Genomic DNA, 22,867 nt, shown 5'->3' on the forward strand with positions numbered 1-22,867 from the left:
AGAATGTTGGGGCAAGTGCTGTTAGCGAGCACCTAACACAAAGACAAAGATCCCCCGTGTAGCCTGCATAGAATGTTGGGGCAAGTGCAGTTAGCGAGCACCTTTTAAGGGTGGGATGGCACACTTATTTGAGGCTGAGTCGACGTAGGGGAGGCTCAGGACCGGTTCAGAAAATCGCCACTGGCGGTGTTGGCCACGAGCGGGAATGGAACTCGGCTGGTCGGGAGCGGAGCACTCATCACGTCACTGCCGCTCCTCTTCTGTCAACAAACTTGAACTCTGACCCCGCTCTCTGACGTCACCGCTCAGCGTGACCTCATCGGCGTCAAACGCAAGGGGGCGGTGGGCCTCGCTAGTGACGTCATGTCACCAAGGTATTCGCCTCACCCCCGACCTCCGCGCTCTTGGCGTGACGTCGCCTCTGCTCGGCCGCTGCGAATATCTGACCCAGTGCCAATCCTTATTTGGGCAAAGCTACGAACGGTGACTGGCGGCTCATTAACATAATGTATTCGTTAAAGCCGTCGTGAGTTTTTTTGCGACAGGTTCGGCACCCACGCCCCATCCAACCAGAATTGGGAGGGGAGTGTCTTGTACTCCGGAAGTGACGTCACATCACCTCCTGCCGCGTTACGTCACGAGGTCACCGGAAGCTACCGCTCCGCGCGTGAACTGAAATCCGAGGTGAGAAATTCTCATCGCGCTTGTGGTGGTGAGGTGGTTGTGGTGGTTGTTGTGGTGGTTGTGGTGGTCGTTGTGGTTGTTGTTGTTGTTTCCCGAGGTAGAGCCTCGCTCTCTCTCGTAGGGATGTCAATTGAGTAACAGCGAGCATGGAAGCGATGTCCAGGTTGGAACTTTACAGCGCGGGGCCTAGCCACGTGGCGTCTTGCCTCCTGCCCTCGCCTGATCGCGTTTGCTTCAATTCTCTCGCTTAGTTGAGCAATCTTTGTAAGAAAGTAATCAACCAGGCTATGCGTTACTTGTGTGTTGACCGACTCTGTGTTGCATTACATTTCCTAATTGTACTCAGTTTTATTAAGTGTGCTTTCTCTGTGTGTGTGTGATCGTTTTATTATTATTTACTGCAGTCACCAAAGCTCCAATCTCTCATTGACACAAGGCCGTAATTATAATATATTATAATTATAATTAATTATAATATATAATATATTATAATAATTATAATATATATTGGAGGGGACATCCCCCCCAATAATCAAATATGCTCAAAATGCCCCCCCCTCCCCAATATATTGCTATAGCAATATACAATATATAATATTGCTATAAAAATGTTTTCTAAATATTAATTGCGATGCTTTGTTAATAAATACAACGATTTGCTAAACCTTGGCCACAAAATCTGGACTTGTCTTCATATAACAATGCATAGATTTCTGTTTATATGATTGCGCTGTACTTTATGAATCCCTAATCTCTGCCATTACATACTATGAAACAAGAAAAGTAAAAAAAACTGAGCAATGTAATACAATACACTCTTTGACATTATTGTATCAAATAATGCAAAATCCATCCCATGTGTTAGTGAAATTTGTTAATATTTTATGCAGGAAATGGCAGGAAATGAGTTTTCAAATTTACATTTTTTTCTGGGGGGGGGTTCCCAGACCCCCTGGAAGATTTGGTCCCCCCCAATGTTGACTCCATGGCTACGGCCTTGCATTGACTTGCTAATTTCTCTACCCCCACTCTCTCTCTATTTAAGGCCTCATCACAGAGGCGTTGTATCTCTGTGTGCCTATGTGTGTATCTCTCTCTGTGTGTCTCTCTCTGTGTGTCTCTGTGTTATCTCCCTCTGTCTATGTGTCTCCGTGTCTGTGTTTTGTCTCTCTCTCAAATTGAGCAATCTTTGGAAGAACGTTATCAACCAGCTGGGGTGTTGTTGACTGTTACGTTAGAAACGTAATGTAATACAACACAGAGAGTCGGCTAAGTTTTACTAGGTTCTCTCTTTTTCACTTGTACCTGATGATGATTGCTTGTGTTGCAATCAAAACGTCGCATGCTATTTGCACACAGCGATGGTGTACGGTGCTTATTGTGGAATATTTTGCTGTTTTCCCCTGGATTTTCTGTTTGCACAGTCACAGTCACTTTAAGATGTTTTTCTTGTTCATGTTTTTGTTTGTTGCGGTTGCACCCGATTCAAGAGCCGAATGGCTCACAGGGCTATACCAAATAAATGAAACTGAAATTATTATTCACTTCTTTATTTTTTCTACGTGACTTTACCGAAAGAACCAAAGAGTATCTTGCTTAAGTTTTAATTTCTCTTCACCTGTCTCGCTACTCTGTAACTTTGTTTTGTTTTAAATATTCACAGTCTTATTTTTATTTTTTTACCAGGCCACGCCCGCGTTGAGCTGCTGTACCGCTCTTGTTTTCAGAAGCGACCTGCCCACAACAACAATAGCAACAAGGTGGGGCTTGTCAACAGCTTGGTGGTGTTCACTCTAGACGCGTGGCGGTGTTCACTCTAGACGTGTGGCGGTGTTCACTCTAGACGTGTGGTGGTGTTCACTCTAGACGCGTGGCGGTGTTCACTCTAGACGCGTGGCGGTGTTCACTCTAGACGCGTGGCGGTGTTCACTCTAGACGCGTGGCGGTGTTCACTCTAGACGCGTGGCGGTGTTCACTCTAGACGTGTGGTGGTGTTCACTCTAGACGCGTGGCGGTGTTCACTCTAGACGCTTGGTGGTGTTCACTCTAGACGTGTGGTGGTGTTAACTCTGGACGTGTGGCGGTGTTCACTCTAGACGCGTGGCGGTGTTCACTCTAGCCGCGTGGCGGTGTTCACTCTAGACGCGTGGCGGTGTTCACTCTAGACGCGTGGCGGTGTTCACTCTAGACGCGTGGCGGTGTTCACTCTAGACGCGTGGCGGTGTTCACTCTAGACGCGTGGCGGTGTTCACTCTAGACGCGTGGCGGTGTTCACTCTAGACGCGTGGCGGTGTTCACTCTAGACGCGTGGCGGTGTTCAATCTAGACGCGTGGTGGTGTTCACTCTAGATGTGTGGCAGTGTTCACTCTAGACGTGTGGCGGTGTTCACTCTGGATGCATGGCGGTGTTCACTTTGGGCGCGTGGCCGTGTTCACTCTCTACATGTGGAGAGGAAACCCGGGGATCGGGAAGGAAATCCATGCGACCACGGGGAGAGTGAGAGAGACAGGCAGCCTCGGCTGTGTTGATTTATCCTCAATGAATTACTTGGTGGAGTGAGGAAGCATTCATACTGAGCAGGTGAAGGTGGCCAGGCATGGGTCTGGACACACCACCACCTGTGAATCATGCCAGTGTGTGACAGTGGTGGAGCCAGTGGGGGTGGGGTGGCACGTTCCTCCCCAACGATCCGATCGAAATCCCTAATTTTGATCGGATCCTTGGGGTTTATTAGTAACTAGCTTCACTACCCGGCTTCGCCCGGGACTTGGATTCTTGTCTTGGATACATTTCATATTCCCTTATATTTCAACTGAAAAACCCGGAAATGTTGATGCTCGCACGAAGGAAAAAAGCCGAAACAAATCAAGTAACCTAAATCGGATGTTTTCACTAATGGAAATTTAACCTTAATCCACTTCTACGCAAGGTCGATTTTGGCCACTCGGGAAGGGAATGACGTGGCGAGCTGAAAATAGTCGCGTTCACTTAGAAATTCCAGACAGCATGAGCTGTGAAAATTTCATGACGCCAGAGCACAGCGTTGGAGAGGTTTTGCTGCGTCACACAAACAGGTGTAATGTTCTGCTTTATATTTAAGATAGCCGTTGTACCCATTCTTCGCACGGATATGTATTGAAACTCCGAGAAGCCAATGGCTTCATCGGCCAGGAGCGAAGCGCCACCTAAAATCTCCCGGCACGCTGTTAACACCTCCTAGAAGTACAGCGCACGAAGAGCCATATGGTAGGGGTAAACATTACAGAGCACTTAACTCAGGTGTGTTGCGGGTTGACTCCACAAACTTCATGGTCATTCCCCCACCCTCCTCCCCCCCCCCCCCCCCCCCAGAATTTAAAAGTCTATTTTTATTCTTTTTACGTTGTGTACAATATGGAACCTACCGACATGCCAAGTCTCAAGTGTGTAGCATGTTGGGAAGTATGCTAAACATTTCGAACAGATACACATATCCACACATTTCCCTTTCATATATATAGATAAATCAGCATTTTGCGACCCCCACTGCCACCGTGTGGCATGTTATTACGTGCCAGGGACTCTATGAGAGGACAACAGTCCGAGTCCATAATTGGCAATAATTAACGGCAAAGCAGTTACAAGCGACTCACAGAATTGTGCGCAGTTGCGTATACAGTACACGACTTCCCTGATGGCAAACACCTTCAGCGAGCGTGATGCCTTTCACACGCATTGATTAAAAAGCAAGGGACAAGTCAAATTTTGATTTAAAGCTTTCGTGACTGCAGTAATTCATATTCTTAGTGCTTTCGGTAAAGTCACGTTGAAGGGAAACAATAAAATACTAATATATATAAAACAATAAAAATTCTCACGACGTTTCGACCATAACACAACCGTTTGTGTTATGGTCGAAACGTCGTGAGAATTTTTATTGTTTTATATATATTTTATTATTTTATTGTTTCCCTTCAACGTGACTTTACCGAAAGAGCTAAGAATATAAGGGACAAGTCCTTAGTAACAACTCCTTACGAACAACTCCCTACTTACTAACAACTCCCTACTAACAACTCTTTACGTACTAACAACTCCCTACTTACTAACAACTCCTTACTTACTAACAACTCCTTACTTACTAACAACTCTTTACTTACTAACAACTCCTTACTAACAACTCTCTACTTACTAACAACTCCTCTCATTTTTCATTGCTGGAGGGGTTGCCCCCCCTACCTGAAAATCCTGGCTCCACCTTTGAGTGTGTGACAGTGTCAAGTTTGTATTTGCAGTAAAGTCTATTAACTCTATTAGAGTATGGCGGTTATCGCAAAACAGTAGTTTAGTTTTTCTCCGGAACTCTTTGTAAGAATGGAGTCAGGAAGTTATCACAGCAAACGTGCAGCTGAAGTCGGAACTGTTCATCCCAGCATTCAAGGACATCTGTGCCTGGCTTCACACCTCTAAGTTGCAATTGAACATTAATTTATGCATTTCTGCATAACACAAATAGTATTATTTTCAACACCCTTTGCTATGTCAGCTGAATTTAGCTTTCATAAATGTTCCTTTTGAAGCCAGAAAGCCGAAATTGTGTGCTCGGAGTTTTGGGTTAACATTCATTTTGAAGATACGAGGGCTTCCAGGCACGATTGTGACATTTGCCCACTCATTGTGTGCCATAACAGCCCGTGTGATGAATTTGGGACGCTTTTTCACTACAACATGAATATATGAATAAGTATAGACATGTAAGTCACGTGTGACTGTGTGTATGCATTCCTCTGTGCATCGATACTGACGTGTAGATGGTGTGGATATTTTTTTTTCTCTCTGCAGCTGTCGCTTCCTCTGCAGAATTTGTCTCATGGAGCAAAGGCACTCGGCGCGGCTCGGTGCAAAAAGGCAGAAATGCGTCCGGCGTGAAAACAACCCGGATCGTACTGGAGATTTGACACGGCACCAGATAACTCGCACAGGAGATGAACCCTTCAAGTGCAGTGTGTGTGGGAAGGCGTTTACACAGTCATCATCTCTTCATGTACACCAGAGAACTCACACAGGAGATAAACCTTTCAAGTGCAGTGTGTGTGGGAAGGCGTTTACACAGTCATCAAATCTTCATGTACACCAGAGAACACACACGGGAGATAAACCTTTCAAGTGCAGTGTGTGTGGGAAGGCGTTTGCACAGTCATCTACTCTTGTAGCACACCAGAGAACACACACAGGAGAGAAACCCTTCAAGTGCACTCTGTGCAGGAAGGCGTTTTCAAATTCATCTACTCTTGTAACACACCAGAGAACACACACGGGAGAGAAACCCTTCAAGTGCACTCTGTGCGGGAAGGCGTTTGCACAGTCATCTCCTCTTGTAACACACCAGAGAACACACACGGGAGAGAAACCCTTCAAGTGCACTCTGTGCGGGAAGGCGTTTTCAGATTCATCTACTCTTGTAACACACCAGCGAACACATACGGGAGAGAAACCCTTCAAGTGCAGTGTGTGTGGGAAGGCGTTTGCACAGTCACCAAATCTTTATGTACACCAAAGAACACACAAGCATCAGAAGATCCACAAGGAGTGGAGTCTGAAATCATCTTGTGGAAGTCAAAGTGCCGCAATGAGCCCACCCCTCATGAAACAAGAACCGGAAGAAAATCCCAGCCTGGACACTTTTAAAGGTATCGAGGTAAAATATGAAGAGGTGAAGGTGAAATGTGAAGAAGTGATGGTGAAGAGCGAAGAAGTGAAGGTCAAATGTGAAGATGAAGATTCAACTCCAAAATCGGACCTTCACATCGATGGAGGCAACGTGAAGCAGGAGGAGAATTCTGACTGTGAGGCAGAGCGAGGCAACTCCCAGCAGTTTGTGGAAGTGGAGGTGTGGGTGGACTTCCTCCGAGACAATACAAGGCAGAGCACATCCAGTAGATACATTCTCCACAACAACACTCATTAGAATTAGATAATTGTATTTCTTCATTAAAAGCTTGTTCATTGAAAACGACATTTCGTGTGAATTTCCTCTCGTCGTTAAGTAGATGGCCTTGCCGGGGGTTCGGTTCGATGCGGACTTTCACCTGGTTGGGATCGCGGGATCGAGATGAGGCGACACAGAGCTGGCCGTGCGAGAAGATTCCAACGCGATCGAACGTCTGTCCCTGCGCCTCCGTCGTTCATGCAGGGGGTGTGTAGGTTTGCAGCGTCCCCTGCATGAAAACGACGGAACGTGCAGCGTTAGTCACGAAGTTGTGCGTAAGCGCCATAACCAGGCGCTGTAAGCTGACCTGCCACCACGTTCACGGGTTAACAGGGGGCAGCCGAGAGAGAGAACGAGGTGCGTAGGGGTCGACCAAAGGTTAAACCCCCGGCACCCCTCCCCGTGACCGAAGACTAACACCCCTGACCCGCCCACGCGTCCCTAAGGCCCCTTAAGATAAGACCTTCCAGAAGGTTCTGGGAGGGGGAGTCAGGAGGGGAGGGGTGACCCCGACCTGGGGATAAAAGGCCGGCCCTCTGGACGGGCCGGGCAGTGTTCACCAACTCAAGCCTGAAGACATCCGAAGACCTGAAGACTGGACCAGCACCTGGGGACCCTCAACCGAGGCTCTTGTTAGAGCCGGGTTGTAGCGGACCAGAGGTGAGCTCCCGTACCCTGGCTGGGACGGGTCGTCCAGTCTTCCCTTAACGCCGGGCTAAGGGACCCGTGGGTAGCAGAGCCCGGAGTGTGCAGGCTGCGATAGAAGGGAGGCTGTCCTGGAGGCTATCGTCGTGGAAGGGGCCGAACCCCTTCGTGTTACAGTAGTGTGTAGAGCCGAGTTCGAAAGAGTTATAATAAATGCGTTGCCTCAACCAGACATCTCCGTGTGATTAGTTAAGGACGCAACACTTATATAAAAGAGTGTAGCCAGTGGGTTTTCAAAGTACCTTCGTTTTAGAGAAATCAATTTCGCGTGAGCCCACCGCATTAAAACAATGCTCAGCTGAGCGGGGCGAGTCACGGTGGGGGGGGAGGGGGGTCACCTTATCTTTGTCACGTGCCGTAGCTCACGTGACTTCTGCCGCGACAATGTCTGGATGTTTTCGCCTGAGGACGACCGCTCGTGTTGCGATCGAAACGTCGTGATTTATTATTTTTATTTATTTTTTCTACCTGCGTGACTTTACCGAAAGAACTGAAGAGTATGGAAGACGTCTTGTCTGCTGATCTTGTTCATGTCCGTGTACATCGATATCCCACATTGCTTACACGTACACACCACACACAATGAAATAAATAGAAACTGGAACGACTTCCGGGGATGGGGAAAGATTGAGGAAACTCTTTCAATGGAGCGAGTTAAGTTTGTTCGATTCATCATCTCTCTGTCCGTCTGTGTCTCTGCTCCCCTCTGTGTCTCTCTCTCGCTGACTGTGTCTCTGTCGTCTCTGTATCTTTCTTTCTGTGTTCCTCTTGTCTGTGTCTGTCCACCTCTCTCTTGTCAGTCTCTGTGTGTGTCTCTATCAGCGTCTTTCCAACCGTGTTCAACTACTGTCAGTAGCAACATGCGCCCACAACTACACGCGACTCAAACTTGCTCCGAGTCTCTGTGTGTACATTGAACTTATTTCGCACCGTACGTAGCCAACCATGCTAAATCTGTGGGTCTCTGTGTGAGTCTCTGTGTGTATCTGGAACTTCTTTCGCACCGTACGTAGCCGAACCTGCACAGTAGGAGCGGCTGGTAGCTGTGGAGCTGTGGGCTGGGTACATCTGTCAGCAGGAGCGAGAGACAATGAAGCTCCCAAGCGTTCACTACGTTACCAACATCATATTTGCACTCATAAGTCGCTTGCCTAACTGCCTCGGCAACTCAGTGTTTCGTATCGAATCTCATCTCAAACAATCGAAGGACCCCTCCCTAAGTGGCAGCTGCCCCTGTGTGGCACAAGGTGGCCCTGCACAGGCCTGCACGTGGACATGAGTCTGTCGGTAGGGGGCGATCATTGACGCGCCATCTCCCTTGTGTAGTTTCTGGATAATGTTTGGAATTGCCACAGTTTTGACCGTGGCACCAACATGCAATGGCCTGTGCGTTGTGAATGACACAACGCTTATGTTTTACAGCTGCCGTGAAGCAGACTGCGCATATTGTGGTGATTGTTACTGGGGTAGCCAGGTGTGCCTGTCGGATTTGAACCGTGAACCTCTGCAGTAAATAGAGAATGTGCTACAATATTCTTGGTTCTTTCGGTAAAGTCACGTAAATAGAAAACACAAATAAAAAATATAATTTATTTTTATTATTTAAATTGTCATTTTGTTTCATTTACGTGACTTTACCGAAAGAACCAAGAATATTAATTCCTGCAGTCACGAAAGTTTCAAGTCAAAATAGAATTCGCCTCCACTCGGCTCGCCTCAATCTGCGTGGAGGCGTTGGGGGGGGCAGCCTGAGAGAACTTCCTTCCAGACGGCTCCACGCAGCTTCGTGCGGAGCGACAGGCCAGGGAGCTCCCACACAGCGTGGCGCAGCTGATGAACATTTATATTGTTGGTTCTGTCGGTGAAGTCACGTAGGTAGAAAACTAAAAAAATTGGAAAATAATAAATTGATGAAAAGATGGAATTGGTCGACTGACTGAGATGACTGTGCCCACCACAGTATACACACACACAGTGTACACACACAGTGTACACACACTGTGTACACTGTGTGTGTACACTGTGTGTGTACACTGTGTGTGTACACTGTGTACACACACAGTGTACACACACAGTGTATACACACAGTGTACACACACACAGTGTACACACACACACAGTGTACACACACAGTGTACACACACAGTGTACACACACACACAGTGTACACACACACAGTGTACACACACACAGTGTACACACACTGTGTACACACACAGTGTACACACACAGTGTACACACACAGTGTACACACACACACAGTGTACACACACACAGTGTACACACACACAGTGTACACACACAGTGTACACACACACACAGTGTACACACACAGTGTACACACACACAGTGTACACACACTGTGTACACACACACAGTGTACACACACAGTGTACACACAGTGTACACACACACAGTGTACACACACAGTGTACACACACACACACAGTGTACACACACAGTGTACACACACAGTATACACACACAGTGTACACACACAGTGTACACACACAGTGTACACACACACAGTGTACACACACACACAGTGTACACACACACAGTGTACACACACAGTGTACACACACTGTGTACACACACACACACACAGTGTGCACACACTGTGTGTGTGTGTACACTGTGTGTGTACACACACAGTGTGCACACACAGTGTACACACACACACACAGTGTACACACACACAGTATACACACAGTGTACACACACAGTGTGCACACACTGTGCACACTGTGTGTGTACACTGTGTGTGTACACACACAGTGTACACACGCAGTGTATACACACAGTGTGTACACACACACACAGTGTACACACACAGCGTATACACACAGTGTACACACACAGTGTACACACACAGTGTATACACACAGTGTGTACACACACACACAGTGTACACACACAGCGTATACACACAGTGTACACACACAGTGTACACACACAGTGTATACACACAGTGTGTACACACACACAGTGTACACACACAGCGTATACACACAGTGTACACACACAGTGTACACACACACACAGTGTACACACACAGTGTACACACACACACAGTGTACACACACACACAGTGTACACACACTGTGTACACACACACAGTGTACACACACACAGTGTACACACACAGTGTACACTGTGTGTGTACACTGTGTGTGTACACACACAGTGTACACACACAGTGTATACACACAGTGTGTACACACACACACAGTGTACACACACAGCGTATACACACAGTGTACACACACAGTGTACACACACACACAGTGTACACACACAGTGTACACACACACACAGTGTACACACACACACAGTGTACACACACTGTGTACACACACACAGTGTACACACACACAGTGTACACACACTGTGTACACACACACAGTGTACACACACAGTGTACACACACAGTGTACACACACAGTGTATACACACACAGTGTACACACACAGTGTACACACACACAGTGTACACACAGTGTGTGTGTACACACACAGTGTACACACAGTGTACACACACACACAGTGTACACACACAGTGTACACACACACTGTGCACACACACAGTGTACACACACAGTGTACACACAGTGTACACACACACAGTGTACACACACAGTGTACACACACAGTGTATACACACACAGTGTACACACACACACAGTGTACACACACACAGTGTACACACACACAGTGCACACACAGTGTACACACACACAGTGTACACACACAGTGTACACACACAGTGTACACACACACAGTGTACACACACAGTGTACACACACAGTGTATACACACACAGTGTACACACACACAGTGTACACACACAGTGTACACACACACAGTGTACACACACAGTGTACACACACAGTGTACACACACACAGTGTACACACAGTGTGTGTGTGTACACACACAGTGTACACACAGTGTACACACACAGTGTACACACACAGTGCACACACACAGTGTACACACACAGTGCGTACACACACTGTGCACACACACACAGTGTATACACACAGTGTATACACACACAGTGTACACACACACAGTGTACACACACTGTGTACACACACACACAGTGTACACACACAGTGTACACACACTGTGCACACACACAGTGTATACACACACAGTGTACACACACAGTGTACACACACACAGTGTACACACACACACAGTGTACACACACAGTGTACACACACACAGTGTACACACACAGTGTACACACAGTGTACACACACACAGTGTACACACACAGTGTACACACACAGTGTACACACACACAGTGTACACACACAGTGTACACACAGTGTACACACACACAGTGTACACACACAGTGTACACACACACACACAGTGTACACACACAGTGTACACACACAGTATACACACACAGTGTACACACACAGTGTACACACACACACAGTGTACACACACACAGTGTACACACACTGTGTACACACACACAGTGTACACACACAGTGTACACACAGTGTACACACACACAGTGTACACACACAGTGTACACACACACACACAGTGTACACACACAGTGTACACACACAGTATACACACACAGTGTACACACACAGTGTACACACACACACAGTGTACACACACACAGTGTACACACACACACAGTGTACACACACACAGTGTACACACACAGTGTACACACACTGTGTACACACACACACACAGTGTGCACACACTGTGTGTGTGTGTACACTGTGTGTGTACACACACAGTGTGCACACACAGTGTACACACACACACACAGTGTACACACAAACAGTATACACACAGTGTACACACACAGTGTGCACACACAGTGTATACACACAGTGTGTACACACACACACAGTGTACACACACAGCGTATACACACAGTGTACACACACAGTGTACACACACAGTGTATACACACAGTGTGTACACACACACACAGTGTACACACACAGCGTATACACACAGTGTACACACACAGTGTACACACACAGTGTATACACACAGTGTGTACACACACACACAGTGTACACACACAGCGTATACACACAGTGTACACACACAGTGTACACACACAGTGTATACACACAGTGTGTACACACACACACAGTGTACACACACAGCGTATACACACAGTGTACACACACAGTGTACACTGTGTGTGTACACTGTGTGTGTACACACACAGTGTACACACACAGTGTATACACACAGTGTGTACACACACACAGTGTACACACACAGCGTATACACACAGTGTACACACACAGTGTACACACACACACAGTGTACACACACAGTGTACACACACACACAGTGTACACACACACACAGTGTACACACACTGTGTACACACACACAGTGTACACACACACAGTGTACACACACACAGTGTACACACACAGTGTACACACACACAGTGTACACACACAGTGTATACACACAGTGTGTACACACACACACAGTGTACACACACAGCGTATACACACAGTGTACACACACAGTGTACACACACAGTGTACACACACAGTGTATACACACACAGTGTACACACACAGTGTACACACACACAGTGTACACACAGTGTGTGTGTACACACACAGTGTACACACAGTGTACACACACACACAGTGTACACACACAGTGTACACACACACTGTGCACACACACAGTGTACACACACAGTGTACACACAGTGTACACACACACAGTGTACACACACAGTGTACACACACAGTGTATACACACACAGTGTACACACACACACAGTGTACACACACACAGTGTACACACACACAGTGCACACACAGTGTACACACACACAGTGTACACACACAGTGTACACACACAGTGTACACACACACAGTGTACACACACAGTGTACACACACAGTGTATACACACACAGTGTACACACACACAGTGTACACACACACAGTGTACACACACAGTGTACACACACAGTGTACACACACACAGTGTACACACAGTGTGTGTGTACACACACAGTGTACACACAGTGTACACACACAGTGTACACACACAGTGCACACACACAGTGTACACACACAGTGCGTACACACACTGTGCACACACACACAGTGTATACACACAGTGTATACACACACAGTGTACACACACACAGTGTACAACCACTGTGTACACACACACACAGTGTACACACACAGTGTACACACACTGTGCACACACACAGTGTATACACACACAGTGTACACACACAGTGTACACACACACAGTGTACACACACAGTGTACACACACACAGTGTACACATACACAGTGTACACACACACACACAGTGTACACACACACAGTGTACACACACACACAGTGTACACACACAGTGTACACACACACAGTGTACACACACAGTGTACACACACACAGTGTACACACACACAGTGCACACACACAGTGTACACACACACACAGTGTACACACACACACAGTGTACACACACAGTGTACACACACAGTGTACACACACACAGTGTACACACACACAAACAGTGTGTACACATTATTGTGTACACACACACAGTGTGTACACTGTGTACACTGTTTGTGTGTGTGTACACAATAATGTACACGTTGTTGCTGAGCTCACACACCCAAGGGGTCTCTGTTCAAGGGAGGGAGCAATGGAAAATGAATCTAAATCAACTTAAACTCCAACCACGTTCTGTGACGTCACCACTCAGCATTACCTCATCGGCGTGAAACGCCAGGGGGAGGTGTACCTCGCTATTGACGTAATGTCACCAAGGCGTTCACCCCACCCCATCCAACGTGCCCTTGAGCGTGACGTCACTCTTGCCTGGGTCACTTTCGTTATCTGTTTAAGTACAATCCTTATTTGGGCACAGCTACTCACGGTGACTGGCGGCTCATTAACATAATGTATTCGTGAAAGCCGTTGCGAGTTTATTGCGACGAGATCGGCACCCACGCCCAATCCCTCCACTTATGGGCCAGGTTCATTAACATAAATTATTTAAGTCCCAGAGCCGTTGATTGTGGGAGGGGCGTGTCTTGTTCCCCGCAAGTGACGTCATGTCACCGCCTCCTGCCGCGTGACGTCACGAGGTAACCGGAATCTGCCGCTCCGCGCGTAAACTGAAATCCGAGGTGAGAAATTCTCATCGCGGTTGTGGTGATTGTTGTGTTTGTGGTGGTTGTTGTGGTGGTTGTGATGGTGGTTGTGGTGGTTGTTGTGTTTGTGGTGGTGTTTGTTGTTGTTTACCGAGGTAGAGCCTCGCTTTCTCTCTCGTAGGGATGTCAATTGAGTAGCAGCGAGCTTGGAAGCGATGTCCAGGTTGGAACTTTACAGCGCTGGGCCTAGCCACGTGGGATCTTGCCTCCTACTCTCGCCTGATCGCGTTTGTTCAATTCTCTCGCTTAGTTGAGCAATCTTCGAAAGAAAGTAATCAACCAGGCTATGCGTTACTTGTGTGTTGACCGACTCTCTGTGTTGCATTGCATTAGATTTCGTAATTGTACTCAGTTTCGATTTAAAGCTTTCGTGACTGCAATGATTCATCATCTTTGGTTCTTTCGGTAAAGTCACGTAGAATGAGAATAAAATAATACATTGATAAAATAAAATAACACAATAATATTCTCACGACGTTTCGGCCACAACACAAGCGGCCTTCATCAGGTGAAGGGACGAGACTGTCTGGTAGGACAGCGCTGGAGTGAAAGAGCCACGTTCAGATCACGACCTTTAAGCTGTGTGAGAGGAAACAAAGCGCCTTGACAAAGGAATTAGCATAGAATTTAGCATTGAAATGGCTGAGTGATTAGCTTGTGACTGCAGATGTGTATGCTTTAACTTTTAACATAGCTATTTCTGTGACCAGTCACAAGCTAATCACTCAGCCATTTCAATGCTAAATTCTATGCTAATTCCTTTGTCAAGGTGCTTTGTTTCCTCTCACACAGCTTAAAGGTCGTGATCTGAACGTGGTTCTTTCACTCCAGCGCTGTCCTACCAGACAGTCTCGTCCCTTCACCTGATGAAGGCCGCTTGTGTTGTGGCCGAAACGTCGTGAAAATATTATTGTGTTATTTTATTTTTTCAATTTATTATTTTCTCATTCTACGTGACTTTACCGAAAGAACCAAAGAAGATGTACTCAGTTTGTTTGATTAAGTGTGCTTTCTCTCTCTCTCTGTGTGTGTGTCCTCGTGTTATTATTATTTACTGCAGTTACCAAAGCTCCAAATCTCTCATTGACACAAGGCCGTAATTATAATATATTATAATAATTATATATATTGGGGGACACAACCCTCCCAATGATCAAATATGCTCAAAATGTCCCCCCCCCCCAATATATTGCTATAGCAATATACAATATATAATATTGCTATCAAAATGTTTTCTAAATAATAATTGCTATGCTATGTTAATAAAAACAACAATTTGCTAAACCTTGGCCACAAAATCTGGACTTGTCTTCATATAACAATGCATAGATTTCTGTTTATATGATTGCGTTGTACTTTATGAATCCCTAATCTCTGCCATTACATACTATGAAAGAAGAAAAGGTGTAAAAAGTAAAAACAGCAATGTAATACAATACACTCTTGGACATTATTGTATCAAATAAAATAAATTCCATCCCATGTGTTGGTGAATTTTAAAAATATTTTATGCAGGAAAATGGCAGGAAATTAATTTTCAAATTTTTATTTTTTTCTGGGGGGGGACCCCAGACCCCCTGGAAGATTTGGTCCCCCCCAATGTTGACTCCATGACTACGGCCTTGCATTGACTTGCTAATTTCTCTACACCCCGCTCTCTCTCTATTTAAGGCCTCGACACAGAGGCGTTGTATCTCTGTGTGCCTATGTGTGTGTCTCTCTCTGTGTGTCTCTGTGTTATCTCTCTCTGTCTACGTGTCTCCGTGTCTGTGTTTTGCCTCTCTCTCAAATTGAGCAATCTTTAGAAGAACGTTATCAACCAGGTGGGGTGTTGTTGACTGTTATATGTTAGCCGACGCTGTGTTGTATTGCAATATGTTTCTAAGTTTTCTAGGTTTGTTTTCTCTTTCACTTGTACCTGATGATGATTGCTTGTGTTGCAATCGAAACGTTGTATGCTATTTGCGCACAGCGTTGGTATACGGTGCTTTTTGTGGAATATTTTGCTGTTTTTCCCTGGATTTTCTGTTTGCAGAGTCACATTGTCACTTCAAGATGTTTTCTTGTTCATGTTTAAGTTTTTTGATTGTTGCAGTTGCACCCGATTCAAGAGCCGAATGGCTCACAGGGCTATACCAAATAAATGAAACCGAAACTATTATTTAATTTATTTATTTCTACTTGACTTTACCGAAAGAACCAAAGAGTATCTTGCTTTAGTTTAAATTTCTCTTCACCTGGCTCGCTACTCTGTAACTTTGTTTTAAATATTCACAGTCTTATTTTTATTTTTTTACCAGGCCACGCCCACGTTGAGCTGGTGAAACCGCTCTTGTTTTCAGAAGCGACCTGCCCACAACAACAATAACAACAAGGTGGGGCTTGTCAACAGCGTGGCGGTGTTCACTCTAGACGCGTGGCGGTGTTCACTCTGGGCGCGTGGTGGTGTTCACTCTAGACGCGTGGCGGTGTTCACTCTAGACGCGTGGCGGTGTTCACTCTAGACGCGTGGCGGTGTTCACTCTAGATGTGTGGCGGTGTTCACTCTAGACGCGTGGTGGTGTTCACTCTAGACGCGTGGTGGTGTTCACTCTAGACGCGTGGCGGTGTTCAATCTAGACGCGTGGCGGTGTTCACTCTAGACGCGTGGCGGTGTTCACTCTAGATGTGTGGCGGTGTTCACTCTGGATGCATGGCGGTGTCCACTTTGGGCGCGTGGCCGTGTTCACTCTCTACATGTGGAGAGGAAACCCGGGGATCGGGAAGGAAATCCATGCGACCACGGGGAGAGTGAGAGAGACAGGCAGCCTCGGCTGTGTTGATTGATCCTCAATGAATTACTTGGTGGAGTGAGGAAGCATTAATACTGAGCAGGTGAAGGTGGCCAGGCATGGGTCTGGACACACCACCACCTGTGAATCATGCCAGTGTGTGACAGTGGTGGAGCCAGTGGGGGTGGGGTGGCACGTTCCTCCCCAACGATCCGATCGAAATCCCTAATTTCGATCGGATCCTTGGGGTTTATTAGTAACTAGCTTCACTACCCGGCTTCGCCCGGGACTTGGATTCTTGTCTTGGATACATTTCATATGCCCTTATATTTCACTGAAAAACCCGGAAATGTTGATGCTCGCACAAAGGAAAAAAGCCGAAACAAATCAAGTAACCTAAATCGGATGTTTTCACTCAAGGAAATTTAACCTTAATCCACTTCTACACAAGGTCGATTTTGGCCACTCGGGAAGGGAATGACGTGGCGAGCTGAAAATAGTCGCGTTCACTTAGAAATTCCAGACAGCATGAGCTGTGAAAATTTCATGACGCCAGAGCACAGCGTTGGAGAGGTTTTGCTGCGTCACACAAACAGGTGTAATGTTCTGCTTTATATTTAAGATAGCCGTTGTACCCGTTCTTCGCACGGATATGTATTGAAACTCCGAGAAGCCAATGGCTTCATCAGCCAGGAGCGAAGCGCCACCTAAAATCTCCCTGCACGCTGTTAACACCTCCTAGAAGTACAGCGCACGAAGAGCCATATGGTAGGGGTAAACATTACAGAGCGCTTAACTCAGGTGTGTTGCGGGTTGACTCCACAAACTTCATGGTCATTCCCCCACCCTCCTCCCCCTCCCCCCCCCCACCAGAATTTAAAAGTCTATTTTTATTATTTTTACGTTGTGTACAATATGGAACCTACCGACATGCCAAGTCTCAAGTGTGTAGCATGTTGGGAAGTATGCTAAACATTTCGAACAGACACACATATCCACATATTTCCCTTTCATATATATAGATAAATCAGCATTTTGCGACCCCCACTGCCACCCTGTGGCATATTATTACGTGCCAGGGACTCTATGAGAGGACAACAGTCCGAGTCCATAATTGGCAATAAGTAACGGCAAAGCAGTTACAAACAACTCACAGAATTGTGCGCAGTTGCGTATACAGTACACGACTTCCCTGATGGCAAACACCTTCAGCGAGCGTGATGCCTTTCACACGCGTTGATTAAAAAGCAAGGGACAAGTCAAATTTTGATTTAAAGCTTTCGTGACTGCAGTAATTCATATTCTTAGTGCTTTCGGTAAAGTCACGTTGAAGGGAAACAATAAAATACTAATATATATAAAACAATACAAATTCTCACGACGTTTCGACCATAACACAACCGTTTGTGTTATGGTCGAAACGTCGTGAGAATTTTTATTGTTATATATATTTTATTATTTTATTGTTTCCCTTCAACGTGACTTTACCGAAAGAGCTATGAATATAAGGGACAAGTCCTTAGTAACAACTCCTTACGAACAACTCCCTACTTACTAACAAGTCCCTAACAACTCTTTACGTACTAACAACTCCCTACTTACTAACAACTCCTTACTTACTAACAACTCCTTACTTACTAACAACTCTTTACTTACTAACAACTCCTTACTAACAACTCTCTACTTACTAACAACTCTTCTCATTTTTCATTGCTGAAGGGGTTGCCCCTCCTACCTGAAAATCCTGGCTCCACCTTTGAGTGTGTGACAGGGTCAAGTTTGTATTTGCAGTAAAGTCTGTTAACTCTATTGAGCACGGAGGTTATATCAAAACAATAGTTTATTTTAGTTTTCCTCTGGAACTTTTTGTAAGAATGTAGTCGGGAAGTTATCACAGCACACGTGCAACTGAAGTCGGAACTGTTCATCCCAGCATTCAAGGACATCTGTGCCTGGCTTCACACCTCTAAGTTGCGATTGAACATTAATTTATGCATTTCTGCATAATACAAATAGTATTATTTTCAACACCCTTTGCTATGTCACCTGAATTTAGCTTTCATAAATATTCATTTTGAAGCCAGACAGCCGAAATTGTGTGCTCGGAGTTTTGGGTTAACATTCATTTTGAAGATAGGAGCGGCTTCCAGGCACGTTTATGACATTTGCCCTCATTGCGTGCCATAACAGCTCGTGTGATGAATTTGGGAGACTTTTTCACTATAACATGAATATATGAATAAGTATAGACGTGTTAGTCACGTGTGACTGTATATATGCATTCCTCTGTGCATCGATACTGACGTGTAGATGGTGTGGATATTATTTTTTTTCTGTCTGCAGCTGTCGCTTCCTCTGCAGAATTGGTCTGATGGAGCAAAGGCACTCGGCGCAGATCGGTGCAAAAAGGCAACAATGCGACCAGTGTGCATACAGCATGGATTGTACTGAACATTTGACACGGCACCAGAGAACTCACAAAGAAGATAAACCCTTCAAGTGCAGTATGTGTGGGAAGGCGTTTGCACATTCATCTACTCTTGTAGCACACCGGAGAACACACACGGGAGAGAAACCCTTCAAGTGCAGTGTGTGTGGGAAGGCGTTTTCACAGTCACCAAATCTTCAAAGACACCAGAGAACACACACGGGAGAGAAACCCTTCAAGTGCGGGGTGTGTGGGAAGGCGTTTGCACAGTCACCACATCTTCATGTACACCAGATAACTCACACAGGAGATAAACCCTTCAAGTGCAGTGTGTGTGGGAAGGCCTTTTCAGTTTCGTCTGCTCTTGTAACACACCAGAGAACACACACGGGAGAGAAACCCTTCTTGTGCAGTGTGTGTGGGAAGGTGTTTGCACATTCATCTACTCTTGTAACACACCAGAGAACACACACGGGAGAGAAACCCTTAAAGTGCAGTGTGTGTGGGAAGGCGTTTTCACATTCACCAAATCTTCAACTACACCAGAGAACACATACGGGAGAGAAACCCTTCAAGTGCGGGCTGTGTGGGAAGGCGTTTGCACAGTCACCACATCTTCATGTACACCAGAGAACTCACACAGGAGATAAACCCTTCAAGTGCAGTGTGTGTGGGAAGGCATTTTCAGATTCATCTACTCTTGTAACACACCAGAGAACACACACGGGAGAGAAACCCTTCAAGTGCAGTGTGTGTGGGAAGGCGTTTACACGTTCATCTACTCTTGTAGCACACCAGAGAACACACACTTGAGAGAAACCCTTCAAGTGCAGTGTGTGTGGGGAGGCGTTTGCACTTTCATCAAATATTCAAGTACACCAGAGAACACACAAGCATCAGAAGATCCACAAGGAGTGGAGTCTGAAATCAGCTTGTGAAAGTCAGTGCCGCAATGAGCCCATCCCTCATGAAACAAGAACTGGAAGAAAATCCCAGCTTGGACACTTTTAAAGGTATCGAGGTAAAATATGAAGAAGTGAAGGTGAAATGTGAAGATGAAGATTCAACTCCAAAGTCGGACCGTCACATCGATGGAGGCAACGTGAAGCAGGAGGAGAATTCTGACTGTGAGGCAGAGCGAGGCAACTCCCAGCAGTTCGTGGAAGTGGAAGTGTGGGTGGACTTCCTCCGAGACAATACAAAGTCAAATGGAGACCCGGTAGATGTGTAAGCCAGAGACGATGTCGCTCCAATAGATGTACCTTTGTCACAGGCCTTTAATGACAAGAATGTGAAGTTGAACACTCAATTCCTAGGTGCAACCTGCAGCGTAACAGTGGCCAGTCTTTGTGGACCTGTGGGTTGGGTAGATCTCTAACCAGGAGCGAAAGGCAATAAGCTCCCAAGCGTTGACTATGTTATCATAATTGCATTTATATGGTGCTTGCTTAATCGCCTCGGCAATTCAGAGTTTTGTGTCGTATCTCGTCTCAGACACTCGAAGAGCATCCCCAAGTAGCAGCTGCCCCTGTGTGGCACAAGGTGGTGGCCCTGCACCGGCCTGCATGTGGACAAGAGCCTGTCAGTAGGGGGTGATGGTTGATGTGGCATCTCAGTTGTGGAGTGTGTAGGTAATGTTTAGAATCTGATACATTTTGACCCAAACGCCAGCATACAATGGCCTACTCGTTTTGAATGACACAATAATATGTTGTACATACACTGTTAAGCAGACGGTGTGTATTTTTTTAATATCTTAATGGTCATACGATGTATCCTGATACAGCATATTACAGTGCAGTAATAAAATTTAGTTAAAATGACTCAATAATTTAGAATGAATACTTGTCTGATTGTGTGCGTATATGTAACATTTTGCCTATAAGGGTCAAACATTGAATAAGTGATGCTTGGACAAAGTGTGTATTTTGGAAGTAACCTGTACAGATAACTCAGGTGAGACTCATTGTTCTTGTGATACAGGTCAAAGGGTGTTTTTGTGTTTTCAGGAAGCATCTCTCTCTGGATCAACTCATTGTCTTTGAAATAGGGAGCACACTCGGATAATTCATCAGTTACAAGGCATACCACTCAAAAGTTACACGTAGAGGAGATACATTCTCGACAACACGAATTATAATTTTGTATTACGTGTTGACGTAGATTTTTTTCTAACTAGGACAAGAAATGGTCCTTGCTGATTAACGTCTGGATGTCTGTAACGGTTGAAGCAAGCCCGGCTGCTGTTGAGATGCTGTGCACCAATAAGGGTCCACATTGGCTTGCACTGAATCAATGATGCACTCCCAGAAGGCTGTGCTAGTTATAGTTTGTGTAAAACATTCCTTTGTTTCGTGGAGAGATCGATAAATGAAAGATGTTGTGTCTGCTGATCTGCTTCATAGCAAGGAGGTAATTTTAAGAGACTACATTTGAAATTCATTTTTAGTACAGATTTGTAATCGGTTACAAGGCAGAGCACATCTAGTAGATACATTCTCCACAACAACACTCTAACCCCTAACCCTTAACCCATAACCCCTAACCATAACCCCTAACACTAACCCTAACATTGACCCTAATCCTCCCCTAATCCTACCCTAACTCCTAACCATAATCCCTAACACTAACCCCTAACATTAACCCAAACCCTAACACAATTTTGTCCAAAAACGGCATAGGCTAGTATACCAATTTGCTTTTTGGCCAAAAAAGGTGTGCCGATTTTTTTTCTCTGGGTTGAAAATTTTATTGTGAAATTGTAAATGTGTGTAATATGTAGCCTACTACAGCAAACACAATGTATGAATGCACTTTTTATTGAAAAATAAAGCTATAGAAACTTGGCTCATTTTGGCCATGAACTGCAGAGGTTTTATTTATTTTACTTTAAAATTTCATGGTAAAATTTCCAACTTTTTATCGTAATAAATACTCAGGCGGAACACACCAGAGGATTGCACTTTTGTTGAAAAATAAGCTGTAGAAATTTGCCCAATATTGACCAAAAACGGCATAAGTTAGTAATCCGATTTGCTTTTTTTTTACATGAAATGTTCATGTTGAGATGTCACACTTTTAGTAATGCTAAACAAATGGGAGGAATTCA

General features: G+C 45.5%; 2 protein-coding genes across 2 annotated transcripts; both read left to right on the forward strand.

The window, feature by feature from the left end:
* Positions 1-534: 534 nt before the first annotated feature.
* LOC142908278 (uncharacterized) lies at positions 535-6,677 on the forward strand. Its single transcript, XM_076058757.1, has 3 exons — positions 535-684; positions 2,371-2,444; positions 5,507-6,677. The coding sequence occupies exon 3, from the start codon at positions 5,535-5,537 to the stop codon at positions 6,630-6,632; it is 1,098 nt and encodes a 365-aa protein (XP_075914872.1). The 5' UTR covers positions 535-684; positions 2,371-2,444; positions 5,507-5,534; the 3' UTR covers positions 6,633-6,677.
* Positions 6,678-14,412: 7,735 nt separating this feature from the next.
* LOC142908277 (uncharacterized) lies at positions 14,413-22,609 on the forward strand. The gene is made up of 3 exons (XM_076058756.1): positions 14,413-14,535; positions 16,860-16,934; positions 19,674-22,609. The coding sequence occupies exon 3, from the start codon at positions 19,702-19,704 to the stop codon at positions 20,569-20,571; it is 870 nt and encodes a 289-aa protein (XP_075914871.1). The 5' UTR covers positions 14,413-14,535; positions 16,860-16,934; positions 19,674-19,701; the 3' UTR covers positions 20,572-22,609.
* Positions 22,610-22,867: the final 258 nt, after the last annotated feature.

Source organism: Petromyzon marinus, assembly GCF_048934315.1.
Source record: "Petromyzon marinus isolate PM22_M1 ecotype Great Lakes invasive population chromosome 78 unlocalized genomic scaffold, UKy_Petmar_22M1.pri1.0 chr78_unloc.1, whole genome shotgun sequence".
Lineage (NCBI taxonomy): Eukaryota > Metazoa > Chordata > Hyperoartia > Petromyzontiformes > Petromyzontidae > Petromyzon > Petromyzon marinus.

Excerpts from the sequence above, each read along its gene's own strand:
- LOC142908278 (XM_076058757.1), top strand. The coding sequence starts at position 5,535 with ATGGAGCAAAGGCACTCGGCGCGGCTCGGTGCAAAAAGGCAGAAATGC.
- LOC142908277 (XM_076058756.1), top strand. The coding sequence starts at position 19,702 with ATGGAGCAAAGGCACTCGGCGCAGATCGGTGCAAAAAGGCAACAATGC.